Consider the following 15,899-nt stretch of genomic DNA (forward strand, 5'->3'; position numbering starts at 1 on the left):
GGGTTACAGAAACCTCTCTGGCCCATAAGTCAGTAGAAATTTACCTCATTCGAATAACCCTTCTTACTTGAACATACACTATATCAAGGGCCATGCCATAAGACAAAATCAAGCTAGGGCTTCAATCACTGGTCAAAAGACCCTTGGACTGATGAAAAACCAAGCCCCCCCCCCCCCTTCAGCAGCCTTATCAGATCTGCATACTATAGAGATCTCAGCCAAGCTAGAACCACAAGGATCATGAGACACAGGCACGTCTATCCTCTGTAAGATTCTGCCTATCAAGGGCCTCAAAGAAAACATGTATCGGATCCCTTCTCTTTTCTGAGGCTGAAGAAGATTTTGATCTTGGAGTCCCTTTTGGTGGCATTCAAGTCCATATCCAGCTCCCTTCCATTTGTCCTCATACTGGAAGAATAACTCCTTGGACAGTTTCCATTCTCTGGATCCAAAATGTTTTGGCTCAAAAGAATTCACCTGCATGTTTTCTACTCCTGCTACTGAGCAGCTGAGAGCACCCTTGTGCTTTTTTGCCCACTTTATCAGAAGTTCACCCTCTTTTGCCACTTGAGGACTTCTGGTTCCTCCCCGATTCATACATGCCACCACTGTGGCATTGCCAGGCAGAGCTCTGACTGCTTGTCCCCGAAGGAGAGAGCAATGCACAGAAGTGCCTTTCTTATTGCCCTGTTTCCAACCAGTTGACAAGACACCTAAATTTCAGAGACCAGGTCCCCTGAGCTACCTGATCCTGATAGTGCACTCTCATCCAAAGAAAATGGTATTGGTCATTATGGTCAACCAACTGGGGATTTGAGATCTATGCCCCCCCCCCACCAAATTCTTCACCCATAGCCACCATAATAGACTGTTGCTGACATTCAATGGAAGTGAGAGTCTCAACAAATATTTCAAAGACTGCAGGGACCACCCTGATAGTAAGGCTTGCTGGAGAGATCTCATATCAAGTTCTCGCCCATGGTACTAATCCAGCACTGCTGCCATGGAGCCCAACACTTGCAGGTAATCTCACACCTTGGAGTTCTGTGCAGTCAACAGACCGTGAACTCAATCCTGAAGTTTAAAAATACTCTCTCCTGTTATGCAGAGTTACCCCTCCTGTGCATCACAAGCAACCCCCAGATATGCCAGACATTGGGATGGGACCTTGAAAAATATAATGAGCCAGCCCAGTTCCTGCAACAACCAACCACCCTGGCTGTTGCCCTTTGCTCTCTGCTGCTGACTTTGCTCAAATCAGCCAATCATCCAGGTATAGATGAATGATGCCAAGCCAGACATCTGTGCCATCACGGAGACCTGGCTGAAGCCCTCAGACACAGTCTTAATAAATCAACTTCCTACACAAATATATGATGTCTTCTCTTTACCCAGAAAAAAGAAGAAAGGGGGAGGTCTCCTCATAGCTGCCAAAAAATCTCTTAACCTCACTCTTCAATCTATCAATATAATACCCAAACTGGAGATAGGCTTATTCAAATCTAAGTCGCTCCAAATCCTCCTCACCTACGCTCCCCCTGGACATTTAGAACAAGACGCCTCTCCTATGGTAGAAATCATAGCCAAATACGTAAAACTAGATTCTCCAGCCATAATCCTTGGAGATTTTAATCTTCACATCGATGCCAATCCTCGATCTTCTAACTGTGAAGCCTTCCTATCAGCCCTTTCAGACATGGGCTTCAAACAACACATCAACCAACCCACACATAAAGCAGGTCATACCCTTGACCTTATCTTCACAAATTCCAACCTCATTCCACTTTCACCCCCCCTCTATGTCTCCCGGTCCCATGGTCAGACCATTTCATGATCACCTCCACCATCAGGTCATTGACAGGATCTTCGGCTCCACTTCAGGCGACCACTTTGTACTACAGGAAACCATGTCCTTCAGAAGACCTCGGCAATTCTCTAATCAAAGAACTTCCTAATCTGGATCTATCTAACTCCAATTCTGCTATTACCTCCTGGCAAAGTATTACTGAAATGATAGCCAATAACTTATGCCCACTGTCTAAGAAAACCATAGATCCTTCTCGAAAAAATAAGCAGCCATGGTTCTCCAAGGAGCTCCGTACCCTGAAGCAAATCCTAAGACGGAAAGAAAAAGAATGGAGGAAGAACCCCAATCCCCATTCTCTAACCATATACAAAGCTGCCCTACACCATTACAGAACGACAACGCTTCGAACAAAAAGAGATTTCTATGCCCACCGTATCCACGATATGATATTCGACGCGAAGGCTCTGTTCTCGTACGTATCGGAGCTCACCAAAACTGCTCCCCCTACTATCCCAGACGATACAGCCCAATCGAAAGCCAAAGATCTGGCCTTATTCTTTCAGAACAAAATTTCAAACACCCTGGCTAGATTACCTACCAGCCCAAACTCACTGTCTCTGGATACCCTCCACCTACCAAACAGACATAAGCTTGGAATCCTTTGATCCTACTCACACTATAGAGGTGGAAAATCTGATAAAAAGAATGAAACCTTCCACCCACCCTCTGGACCAAATTCCCTCCAAATTTCTGATTCTCATACCAGAATACATCTCCAAATATCTAGCCGATATTATCAATTGTTCCCTTTCACAAGGAATATTCCCAGATGCTCTCAAATCGGCTACCCTCAAACCTATACTCAAAAAACCGAACCTGGACCCGAACGACCTCAACAATTACCGCCCCATCTCAAATCTGTCATTTGTAGCAAAGATCATGGAGAAAATCGTAAATAAGCAACTTTCAAATTACCTAGAAGACCACAACATTCTACATCCGGCACAATACGGTTTCCGTAAAGAACACAATACCGAAACCCTCCTCATCTCACTCCTTGATCAAATATACACTGGCTTTGATAAAGGACAATCGTTCCTCCTAGCCCTTCTTGACATCTCTGCAGCTTTCGATACTGTAAATCATAATACCCTTCTAAACCGGCTATCAGACATAGGAATTACAGGATCAGCTCTTAGATGGTTCGACTCCTTCCTTAGCAATAGAGGCTATAAGGTTAAAATCAATAACAAGGAATCCTCTCACACTAAAGCCCCATTCGGAGTCCCGCAGGGCTCCTCCTTATCGCCCACCCTGTTTAACATCTACATACTCCCTTCTCTGCCACGTACTCTCAAATCTAAAACTTAAGTTCTATATATACGTAGACGATGTTCAAATTTTAATCTCCATATCCAAGTCTCTGGACTGAACACTCAAATTATGGAACTCTCACCTGCAAACAATCAACCATCACCTTTCAAGCCTCAACCTGGTGCTCAATACTTCCAAGACAGAACTATTGCTAATTACCCCAGAAGGCAGTCCCTTCCATCACCAACTGCAATCTAACATACAAATATCCCAAGCTAGAGATAATTGATATTCACTTGAACCTAAAGCAATTTATAAAACACACCACAAAGGAGTGCTTCTACAAGCTACAAGTACTTAAAAAACTCAAACCGCTCCTTTTCCATTACGATTTCAGATCTGTCCTCCAAGCCATTCTGTTCTCCAAGATTGACTACTGCAATTCCATCTTGCAAGGTCTCCCGGCTTCTACTATAAACCCCTCCAGCTGCTCCAAAATGCAGCGGCGAGAATTCTGACGAATACTAATCGGAGAGCGCATATCTCTCCCATTCTAAAAGATCTTCACTGGCTCCCAGTAAACTTCAGAATTCTCCATAAATCACTGACAATTATCCACAAAAATATTCACCATCAGACCCCACTCGATCTTCTACACCCTCTCAAATTGCACTCGACGGCCAGACCCTTAAGGGATGCCTACAAGGGATCCTTACATGTTCCTCCAATCAAAATTGTACAACACTCAAATATCAGAGACAGGGCATTCTCTATCACAGGTCCCTCCATCTGGAACGCCATGCCTCCGGACCTCAGGCAGGAAACCTGTCTTCTAACTTTCAAAAAGAAACTAAAGACATGGCTGTTCTGCCGTGCCTTCCCCGCCTCTAGCTCAACAGCCTGACCTAGAACTGTTCCATCACTTATGTAAATAAACAAACACTAATTACGTTCACTAGTCATCATGAGGTCGGCTCCTTGCCTCCCTCCCATAATCCTTTGTATATAGTACTTTATCTTGTTCTCCCTCTCTTTTTTTCCCACTCCCAGTTAAGGCTTCCTTGTTATAATGTAACTTTATGCTCCTCTTAATATATCTGTTGTTGATTGGTTGGTTATAGTTACTGCTTAGTTATAGTTACTGCTTAGTTACTGCTTAGTTATAGTTACTGCTTAGTTACTACCGAGTTGATTTGATTTGTATCAAGAAAGTCGGTATATAAAAGCCTTTAATAAATAAATAAATGAAAATCCCTTCTTGATGTAGCATAGCAGCTACCATAACCATTACCTTGAAAAAGGTTCTTGGCATCATCTCTAGGCCAAACAGAAGAGCTCAAAAATGGAAATGACCACTCAAGGTGGGAACGTCAGATATTGCTGGTGTTCTTCTATGACAGGTATATGGAGGCAGGACTCTGTTAGATCTAATGATTTCAAAAACTCCCCTTGCCATGCTGATCTCAGAGTCTCCATTTTGAAATGGGAAACCTTCAACGCCTTGTTGATCTGCTTCAAGTCCAGAATAGGCAGAAATGTATCTTTTTATGAAGTAAACTGATTACCTTCCTTGTCTTCATGGATACAATGGAACTAGAACCACCATATTTCTGCAATTAAGAAGGTCCAGAGCGACCTGTATCATCATTTTCCTTAGGAGAGAAAGACAGGTAGAGACCATGAAAGCATATGAAATAGGAAGGGAAAAATTCCAGTGCATATCCTTCCTCTTATCACCTCCAAGACCCATTGGTCTGTGGTAATCCAGACCCATCTCCAGTAGAATACAGACACATGAGCCCAGGTCCCAATGCTTTCATTGGGAATCTGTGTATCACCTATACTCCCTGGTATTTCCCTCTTTGCCCCTCTTCTGCCTTTCAATGGGTTGGGAAATCTTCCAAAAGGCTGCCCCAAACTTTCCTTTTTTTATAGTGTTTAGAAACTCAAAACTCCCCAAGGAGTATTCTTTGGATTATTCTTGAGGCTTTAGATTCTCCCAATGCCTTAACCAATTTCTCAAGTTTTTCTCCAAATAGGAGTCCTCCCTTACACGTAAACTTTGCCACACCTGCTTTAGACGCAGAATCTGCCATTCAGTTTATTAACCACAGCGGGTGCCTGGCTGCCACCACCCATGGCCATGGTCTGTGCTATAAAAATGGACAGATTATAAAAGGCATCATCTAGAAAAGTCCACTCCATGTTCAAGCTGCACCATTCTTCTCAGCTCTGCTTCAGGAAAATTGAATTAAGTCTCCTGAAGGCACTGTGACTGCCTCAATCCAGCTATAACTACAATACTACAGCAAACTAGTGCCTGCAAAGCTTCAGCAAAGCCTCAATTCTCCTGTGTTTGACATCCTTGGGAGCCGTGCCCTCCACCACTGGTATCAAGGTCTACTGCGTAACAGTACATACTAAGGTGTTCACATGCGAGGCCGCCAACCTTTCCCTGCTGCATCCAAGATAGAATAAAGCTTCCTCATGATCATTCCCACCTTCCACACTGATGCCACTGCCTAGGTAAAGGCTATGTGCCAATAAAAAAAAAACCAGACAGGACATGACAAAATGCCATCAGATAAATTATACAAAAATTGGCTTTGGCAGAAGAAAAGCTCTTTATGTCTTTAGCCTTTTTACAAACAACAACCCCCCCCCAAAAAAAAAACTACAGTCAAGAAAATGATGAATATACAAAGCAAAAACAAATATAGGCATTGACTATGCACTTACCAGAAGTAGAGTAGCATGGTAAGAATTTATTCCAAGTTAACTGTGCCAACAGGAGTGCAGTCCTATTCACTAGTATATTATAAGCCATGCACTGTAGTCAGAATAATTAGATGCACATTAAATTCCCATGTTACTTTAATTCATTTAGGGCATGATGCTCAAAAGCATTTACATGCTTAAAAATGGGTTTTACCTGAGTAAGTGGGCTTTTGAAAATTGCTACAATATATACCATTGAATTGTCCATAGGATTTACCCAAGCAAGTGCACTTTACACAGGAAAATGGCTTTTGAAAATAGCTACAATAGTAGTTACATTTACACATGTAAATCCTTATGAAAATTACCCCTGAAATGTATAAACAGGTAAGGCAATGGGGTCCCCAAAGGAAAATTCCAGGCAGATCCTTTAGTGAAATCATGCAGTTATAAATACTCCAATACTGTTAACAGTGGAAAAACTAATAAAAATGAAGCAAGCTCAACTTACAGAAATATCAAGATTTGTGTAGGGTCACCCATACCCTGAGCAAATTTAGCTTATAAATAGTATATAACAACTTTGAATGCTGCTGCAGGAGAATGATCTGTGTTGCTATTACTACTTATCAAGCTGTTGTAAGAACATATGAATACAAGCACTTGGGCAACTTACTTGAGCAACTAATTCTGTTTGCTCCTTCTGAAACATTCGATTAAGTGCTTCACAGGCTAAACCAATCATGTCCATATCGTTTCTTCATGCCAATCATCAGGGGGCCAATAGTCTCTAAGGATGCCATTGCTCGACACAGAACTAAATGCAAAGCAAAAAACAAACAAACAAACATTCAAACCTAAGGGATCAATGTTCCATAAGACAGTCTAGTATTTTAGTTGAAGCAATACAAAGCATAGTTAAAAACTGAAACTTTTCTGCAATAAACTTTGTATATTTTCTATCAAATGTTAGCATTCAGAATTTAAGTTAATATTGCCACATTTAACAGCTATGATTTATACCCCACCTTTTCATAAGATACAAACTCATAAATGAGGCTTTCGAGGATTAATGATGCTGAAAAAAAGGGCAATGTATTTAAATTGTGAGGGAAATAATTATTCCTTTAATTATAAAACTGATCATCTAACAAGTGCAGGAGAAAGAACCCTGCCCTGTATTTATAACTGGAGTTCTGATTTTAATCCATTAGTCATTTTAGTTTTAAAAAAATTATATTATTATACTGTATCAGTGTTGGGAAACAAATTGAATTTAGAGCCCAAAGGACAAGTAGCCTTTAGCGAGTATACATGGATGTAGGCATGAAACATATCACTGTGCAATTAGCCTTCCATTAACCTTACTATATTACTGTTTTTTTTTAATTTACTGAATCCAACACTATATTGATAGGAAGAAAAAATGGTATTGGATGATTATCATTGAATTGATCAAGATATTTCTTCAGTAACATCAAAACCAATTTCTACTTATTAAAGGAGTTAACCCCTAGTCTACTAAGCACTGCAATGGCAGAACAAAAACCGCTCCTCCCTAAGGGTGGTCTGTATATCAGAAAAATACAATACCTCATTATCAGACAATGTGTGTATGGCACGAATAGCACATTTTGGAATGGCATTGTTCTTGTGGTTCATGGCCTGAATAATTTTGGGAAGGTGACCCAATGGTGGGACTTGATCTGCTAGTTGAGGTTGAGCGCTCAAAAGACATACTATTGCTGTTGTTACAGTTTCTAGGGTCTCACCCTGTGAAAACAAAATACTTTGTTTTATTACATACAATCAATAGCTTTCCAAGATCTCACATGCATACAATTTTTCAACATGTTATACATCTTCATATACTAGTAGACATTCTGTATTTACTCTCATCACAGTTTTCAGTACATTTATATTTCGAACTTCATGAAACTTTGGAAAACAAGGCAATAAATATTGTAGGCAGTTACTGGGAACTAAATTATTATACTTTTTGTATGGGGACAAATGGAACAGTTTAAGACATTTCCCTTTCTAAGATGGGCCTGTTGGAATCTATTAGCAGAATCTTTAAGTGTTTGGCAGAGTCATCATGTAGTATTATAGAATAATTTTTGGCAAGGTGTACAAAAGACAATTATCCATAACATTGAATAACTTTTTTCTTACTACCAAATTGTAAACAAATCTTTCAGCAGCTCTGTGGAGGATTTACTTAGTGCAGGAAACAAAAACAAATACATACACACATACAAAAGCAAGTGTATTATTTTTTTGTTTTTTTCTGTATTAAGTAAATTATAAATGAGTGTGTCTATAAATTTTATTTTTGCATTTGTATGCTGCATTATTCACAGTCCTAAGCAGCTCACAATTAAACATTTATAAAAACATAATTAAAATATTTAATCACTAAAACAAATTTAAAACTGACAACAGTCTGAGGAATGTAAGCTGTAGTGCTGCCTTCATCATAAACAATGAAATTCAAAAATCTGCTAAATATTGCAGTTATCCGAAGGGGAGTTTGAAGGCCTTCTTAACAGCCTTAAAACAGATTTCTTTACAGAGAACCAGTGGCAGTTGATTCCACCAAGTTGGACCCATTACATACAAGAGCCTTTCTCTGGATTCATTGAGTCTGATTACGTGATGACTGGGAATACCTAGAAGGCACTGGCTAGCTGACTTTGAAGGGATGATAGAACTTAAAACATAGCACTGATGCTCGTGGGTATGTCATAACATATGGCTTTAAAAACCATCTTGAGAACTATTATTTATTTATTTATTTTAACATTTTTATATACCGATAGCCGTTTGCACATCGTACCGGTTTACATGAAACATCTGAGGCAAGCTACAATAGTGGGCATGCCCTTTACAAGGAACGAAGAAAATAGAACAAATAAATATAATTTTGTAATCTAAGGTAGAAACATTGGCATAAACTTGGAGTATATAATACATAAACTACTATTTACAGTGGTTGGGAAGCTTGTAAAGGGGAGGAAACTTGTAAGGGGTTAAGGGTGTAGCTGGTTAAGGCACAAAGTGTATCTTCCATGTTACTGGTAACCAGGGCAAAGAGATAAAATTAGAGAGATATGATCAAATCTTGGAGAAACAGTATCTTGGCTGCTGAGTTCTGGATAACCTGCAAAGTCTTTATTGCGTAATGAGATGACCCAAGATAAAATGAATTGCTAGTCTAGTTTTGATATTATAAAACACTGCAAACTGTTCTAAAGTCATCAAATTCCAATTATGGCTCAAACTTATGCAAAATTCTTAATTTCCAGAATAGTTGCTGGACTATTTTCATAATATGAAGCTTAAAAGATAATCTGGGATCAAAAATAACCCCAAGATTCACACATATGCATTATATAATGCTAAATTCCTTTCTGTTCCTTTAATTAGGTTCCTGATTTTGCTGGGGCATTTATTTTATTTATTTCCACAATTTCTATTCTGCTGATCCATCAATCTCAGCAGATGGGTATACTTTTAAAATTCAGTTCTACATCTGTGCATTGTTATTTACTAAATGCTGCCAGTGGGATGATTTACAAGGAGGCAACACCATCGTACTAGAACGAAAAGGAAGAAGTATTTTTCCATTGAACCTTAACCTACATCTAACCTGTTCTACATTTTGTCACTTGGTAAGGTGGACCTGCTCCTTACCTTTAAGCAGAAGAGCAAAGAAGTCTAGATTTATTTATTTATTTTTAGCGTTACTGCTGAGCAACCCCTAATTTGGGGTAACCATCTGCAGAGGAAGCAAATTGTAGTTTTTTTGGGTAATTTAAAAATCACTTTTAGACTGCTTTCTGGCAACAATGCCAATCAAAGTAGTTTAGAATCCAGAAATAAAACACATCAACAAAACATAAAAGAGCAAGTTTGCTTACCGTAAACTGTGTTTTCCGTAGATAGCAGATGAATTAGCCATGCTGTCTGAGACGTCCTCCGTGCTACTAGGTGGCGGAGCTCTCAAAGATCACCGAACTTTGTCAGTGAGGCATTCCTGCTTGTATCTTCCTGCGTTTCCCCAAGTCTCCTCAGTCCATAACCAAGCAAGATGAGATGCAATGCTGGAAAGGTCCGGGGAGGCGGGTGGGTCTGCATGGCTAATTCATCTGCTATCTATGGAAAACACCGTTTACGGTAAGCAAACTTGCTCTTTTCCTGTAGATAAGCAGCATGAATTAGCCATGCTGTCTGGGAGTCCCCAGCTGAGTATTGAGCGCAACGTTCGATATCATGTGACCAAGAGGTACATAAGGAAGTGCGCTCAATATGGTAAAACAGGAGGTGGACAGTTCTTATCAATTATTGTTGTCGTGGTCTAGACGTGCCTGACTTGAGGATGGTCCACCCCATGTGTGCATCGTCTGCAGTTTGTTTGTCTAAGCAGTAGTGGAACGTGAAGGTATGCAGTGAGGACCAAGTGGCTGCCTTACAAATGTCCAGAAGAGGTACTTCTGGACATGGCAATTGAAGTAGCCATTGAACGGGCCTGTTGCGCCTTGGGTGTGGCAGACAGGTCTCTGAACGTTTTTGGTAACAAAATTGAATGCAGTTGGAGATCCAGGACAATAATGTTCTCTTGGATACAAGGAGTCCTGGGGCATTCGGATTGAAGGCGATAAAGAGCTGAGAGGCTCTGTGCTCAGCATTAGTGCGCTGCTTATAATAAGCAAGCGCTCGTTTGCAATCTAATGTGTGGAGTCTTCGCTCACCGTCATTTGCATGAGGTTTGGGTAGAAGGTTGGGAGAGAGATGGTTTGGTTTATGTGAAAAGCAGAAACCACCTTTGGGTAGGAAGTTGGGATGCGTTCGCAGTGTAACTGTCATGGTAAAATACTAGGTAGGGCGGGTAGTGAACCAAGACCTGTAGCTTGCTGATACGCCTTGCGGAGACGAGAGCAATCAAGAATAGCACCTTCCAGGAGAGGAATCTGGGATGACAAGTGTCCAATGGTTCAAATGGCTGAAGCATGAATTGTTCCAAAACAATGGTTATGTCCCACGGTACTGGAGGCTTCTGAACCAGGGGCTGGAGACACAGGACTCCTTTCATAAATCTGGAGACGAGCGGGTGACAAGATATAAGTTCCTCATTGAGAGGAGTGTGGTAAGCCGCTATGGCACTGAGGTGCACTCGAAACGAGGCCGTGGCGAGCCCTTCCTGGTAAAGCGGATGGTGATAATCCAGGAGATGTTCTGGTGGGAAGGTGAGCAGATCTGCTCCTTTGGTTGAGCACCAGGAAGCGTAACACACCCATTTGCGCTGGTAATTTAGTCTAGTCGAGGGTTTTCTGGAGGAGACCAGAATATCCTGAAGATGAGGAGAAATGTTCAGGTGCTGGAATATGAGCCTTTCAATCTCCATGCAGTTCTGCCAGATGAATGAAGCAGGTGGAGAAGAGATCCCCCCTCCTTGGGTGAGCAGATGTGGGCTGTTGCCCAGGGGAATCTGTTTGTGTATGGACAGTCGGACTAGGTAGCTGTACCACAGCTGCCGTGCCCACTCTGGGGCGATTAGTATCAAGTCCACGTCGTCTGCTATACACCTCTGGATTGTGCGGGAGATGAGAGGTAGGGGGGAAGCATAAAACAAGCCCTTCGCCCAACTTATGAGGAAAACGTCCTGTGCTAGTTGGTGTGCACTGGGGTACACCGAGCAAAAAAGGTCTAACTTCCTGTTGAGTTCCGTTGCGAAGAGCTCGAACTGGGGGAAGACCTCACGTGGAGAAAATTTGATTGGCCACATCCTGATGAAGTTCCCACTCATGGGGGCAAAAGATTCTGCTTAGTTTGTCTGCTTTGGAATTGTGGATTCCAGACAGTTAGGTGGCCTGTAGGGCGATGGCTCTGCTGTTCGCCCATTCCAGTATTTGTACGGCTTCCCTGCAGAGGCTCCATGTCGCTGACTCTCCTTTGTTTATGTAAAACATGGCAACTTGGTTGTCTGTGTGGATCATAACAGTCTGTCCGCGGAGGGTCTATTTGAAAGCCCGGAGGGCATTTTGGATGGCTCGGAGTTCCAGGAGATTTATTTATTGTGATTGTTCCCATTTGGACCACAGTCCTTGGGTCTGAAGGTGTGCTCCCCAACCTGTGGTGGAAGCATCCGTGCTGAGGACCGTATGATGACGCAGGAGGCAAAGAGGCAATCCTGTCTCTAGCGCTGATGGAGTCAGCCATCACTGTAGGTCTCTCTTCATGCTGGACGTCAATGTGATCGGGGTGGAGAAGGGGCTGAAGAATTGATTCCATTGGGTTTTCAGGCCCCATTGTAATTGTCGCATATGGAGTCGCGTATGAGGTATGACAGATGGATGCTGCCATGTCCTAGGATGGTGAGGATTTGGTGGGCTGGAGCAGTTGTGCTTTTGTAGAGGCGAATAGCAAGTGTCAGAGCAAGCGCCCGGGGCTTCAGAAGGAAGGCTTTGACTTGAATTGTGTCGATATGAGCCCCTATGAACTGCAAGATTTGAGTAGATTGCAGACTTGATTTTTCGTAGTTTACGAGGAGGCCTAGATTGTTTGGATAAGGCTGTCTCGGAGAGTGGACTGGTTGGGGGCCACAATCAGCCAGTCATCTAGGTAAGGAAATATCTGGATGCCCTGTTGGCGGAGGTGTGCCACCGCTACTGCTAAGCACTTTGTGAATACTCTGTGGGCAGAGGAGAGGTCGAACGGGAGAACCTTGTATTGGAAGTATCAGCAGTCTGCGATGAAACAGAGGAACCGCCAGGATGTAGGGTGCGCATTGGTATGTGAGCATATGCATCCTTTAGATCCAGTGAGCACATCCAATCTCTGGGTTGAAGGAAGGGAAGGATGGATTTGAGGGATGTCATCTTGAATGTTTCCCTCTGTAGGTGCCGAGAGAGCAGAGGTCTAGAATGGGCCTGAGGTTGCTGGACTTCTTGGGAATGAGGAAGTATTGAGAATAGAAACCCTGCTGGAGCTGCATGGGGGGCAGCTCCCGAATGCACTGTTGTTGGAGAAGGTGGTTTATCTCCTGGAGTAGAGGTCTGCAGTACATATAGTGATGTTTCTGGCAGACCAGGTGTAGTAGGGTTGGGATAGAGAGGAAGTTGAGGGAATATTCATTCCGTATGATGTTGAGGACCCAGTGGTCGGATGTGATGCTGTCCCAGGCTGGCAGAAACTGGGATAGTCTGCCCCTTACTACAGGTGGCGGTAGCAGTGGGGATGCAGCTCCTAAAAACCTTGCAAAGGTTTTGAGGATGTGGGTCCGAAGATTGTCTAGGTTGCAGAGGTGGGTGAGGGCTTTGGCGAGGGCCCTGCTGCTGGAAGGGCTGTTGTCGGCTTGGTTGATAGGAGAAGGGCCGATAAGGAGGATATGGTCTGTATGCCCGACGAGGGTAGGATGACTTTTTATATGAGGAGAAAGGGCACCTGGATGATGAGCCTTCTTGAGGGGCTTTAAAGTACAGCACAGCCACCTTTTGCTCTTTCAGTTTCGCCACTGTTTCAGTCAGCTTGTTCCCGAAAAGGTTGTCCGGACAACACAGAAAATCCGCGAGCATTTTATGGACATCATCTCTGATGGCACTTGCCCATAGCCATGCTAGGCGGTGCACCGCTATGGCGTTGGCGGTAGACTTCGCTGACTTATCAAATCCCTCGTATATGGAGCGAAGTAGGTGACGCAGGCCCTCCTCCATGTCATAGAACTCCTGTGGTGGTCGATCGACCGAGGATGAGGCCTGTAGCAGGGGCTTTAGGGACTGGAGGCATTCATACAGGTACTGCGTCACGTAGAACTGATAAGAACATAAGATGTTGTATCTTCGCGTTTAACATTCGTGTTTAACATTCCAGATTTAAATGTTTTCTTGCTGAAGTCATCTAAGTATTTACAGTCCTTACCCGGGGGGGGGGGGGGGGGGGGGGGTGTATTTGAATGCAGGCTAGATTTTTTTCGCCAGCTGCATTGCAAATTCCATGAGCACGGACACATGAGGGAGCTGAACCATGGAATAAAAAGGTGACTCCCGTATGCAGTATTTTAGATCTGTTTTTCTGGAAGTTGGTTGCCCCGAGAAGGGGGATTCCCATGCTTTTGTCATCATGGAATCTAAGACCGTGTGGGATGGCAGTGCTGTAGGTTCAATAATATACAATAAAGTTTAGCAACCTCTAGCCTAATTGAGGCACTATATGAGGTTTCCCCAGTTTGACCATATACAATCATTTTGAATTTGAGCTAAACTTTATTGTATATTATTGTTATTTGAAGTGTTTAGCATTTACTGGACTTTTGTTTTGAGTGCTGTAGGTTCAGCAGGAGTGTCAAAGATCTTCAATATTCCCATCATCTCCTGCCTAGGGTCCGGTACTTTCCTGGTGTCTATATTTAGACTTTGGCCTACTTTCTCCAAGAATTTCGAAAATGAGAAATCCTCCGGGGGAGAAACGGGCTCAGGTGGAATTTCCCCAGGATCTGAAGGGTATCCAGTGGAGGAGCCCGGAGAGGAGGATGACTGTTATATCTCTCTACTTTGATTATCTTTCTCTTCATTTCCAATTCCAAGTTACTCTCCCTTGTTATAATGTAACTTTTTACCTTCTGCTCCCAATCTGTCTCCTCTTTTGAGGTTTGACTAGTTATTGTTAATGTACTATCGTTCTATGTAAACCGAGTTGATTTGATCTGTATCAAGAAAATCGGTATATAAAAAACCCTAAATAATAATAATAATAATGACTGAGGGGAGCCCTCTGCAGGAAGAGATGGCTGCTGAGGTTTGATGACAGAAGTTCCCTGGCCTGGGCTGCCCCTTGGTGAAAGTGGAGTTTCAACGGGCATCTCCGGTGGCTGCTGACCTTGGTGTTCAATTGAAGTGAGAAATTAAGGATCAAGGTGATGTCGCTGTCAGGGCCCCTGGTTTCAGAGAAGTCCACCGGGGGGGGGGGGGGGGGGGCACCTGTCCTTCTCAAATACTGGATCTTGCAAGCCTGACCTACTTCGGTGGCATGAGGCCATAGAGAGGCCAGAGAACACGTCAGAAGAGGGAAGAAGAGAGGTCTCCTTCTGAATCGACCACTAGAAGCAGTGAAGGCTCCCTGGGTCACTTGTGCCCCGAGATGTGCTTTTTCGGTGTCCTAGAAACTGTCTTCATCGGCTGCATCGATGTTGAGGCTGCCGGGATGTAATGAGTCACAGGGGGACATGCTGGAGTCGGCTGTGTGTCGGTGGGCCTTGTCTTTGTCGCAGGTGCGTTGGTGTGCTGATGCTCCTGTGACGCATCAATGCACTTCTGAAGTGTCAGTGTGCTGGTACTCCTGTGACTTGTTGGTGCGTCAACGGCACATCTCCCACGCCGTGTTTCGGTGAGATGGGGGTTTGCTTCGGCGCTGGTTCCGAAGGGCCAGGAGGGTCCGTGGAGTTGGCCCTACGATGAGAGGGCGCTTTTTGATTTTCGGTGTGGACCCGGAGAGGATCTGGTGGACACCTCCGAGGAGGCATAAGAACTAGACACCGCTCCTCTGAGTTGGGCGATGCAGGCAGCCCTCTGTCGCCGGGCCCGAGGGGACATGCGGCTGCAGTCCCTACAATTTGGCTGTTCATGATCTGGACCCAGACAACTATAACATTGGTTGTGCCCATCAGTGGCAGACATGATCTTGCCACAGTCGCAGAACTTGAAGCCTGGTGGTCAAGGCATCTTAAGTTCTGTGGTGTTTTGGGCTTTTTTTTTTTTTTTTTTTCCAGAGAAACGTTTTCTCTAAGAGAGAAGAGCTCCGCGTGCAGTCAGTTGCACAGAAAAAAATGGACTGAAGGGACTTAAGGAAACGCGGGAAGATACAAGCAGGAACACCTCACTGACAAAGTTCAGTGATCTTTGAGAGCTCTGCCACCTAGTGGCACGGAGGACGTCCCAGACAGCATGGGACGTCCAAGGAGCAGGATCAGCGTGCCCACAGACACCATCTTGAATTTTTCTCTTACCTGAAACTTGTTCAACGCCCTGAGGTCGAGAATGGGGCGCAAGCTGCCACTCCTCTT

General features: G+C 43.5%; 1 protein-coding gene across 1 annotated transcript in view; it reads right to left on the reverse strand.

Moving 5' to 3' along the window:
* DNAJC13 (DnaJ heat shock protein family (Hsp40) member C13) overlaps nucleotides 1–15,899 on the reverse strand; it is a 701,712-nt gene that overhangs the window by 49,233 nt on the left and 636,580 nt on the right. The window contains 3 exon segments of the mRNA XM_029587070.1: nucleotides 6,516–6,590; nucleotides 6,592–6,656; nucleotides 7,369–7,612. Of these exon segments, the coding sequence (XP_029442930.1) occupies nucleotides 6,516–6,590; nucleotides 6,592–6,656; nucleotides 7,369–7,612 (384 nt within the window).

Source organism: Rhinatrema bivittatum, chromosome 2 (assembly GCF_901001135.1).
Source record: "Rhinatrema bivittatum chromosome 2, aRhiBiv1.1, whole genome shotgun sequence".
Taxonomy (NCBI): domain Eukaryota; kingdom Metazoa; phylum Chordata; class Amphibia; order Gymnophiona; family Rhinatrematidae; genus Rhinatrema; species Rhinatrema bivittatum.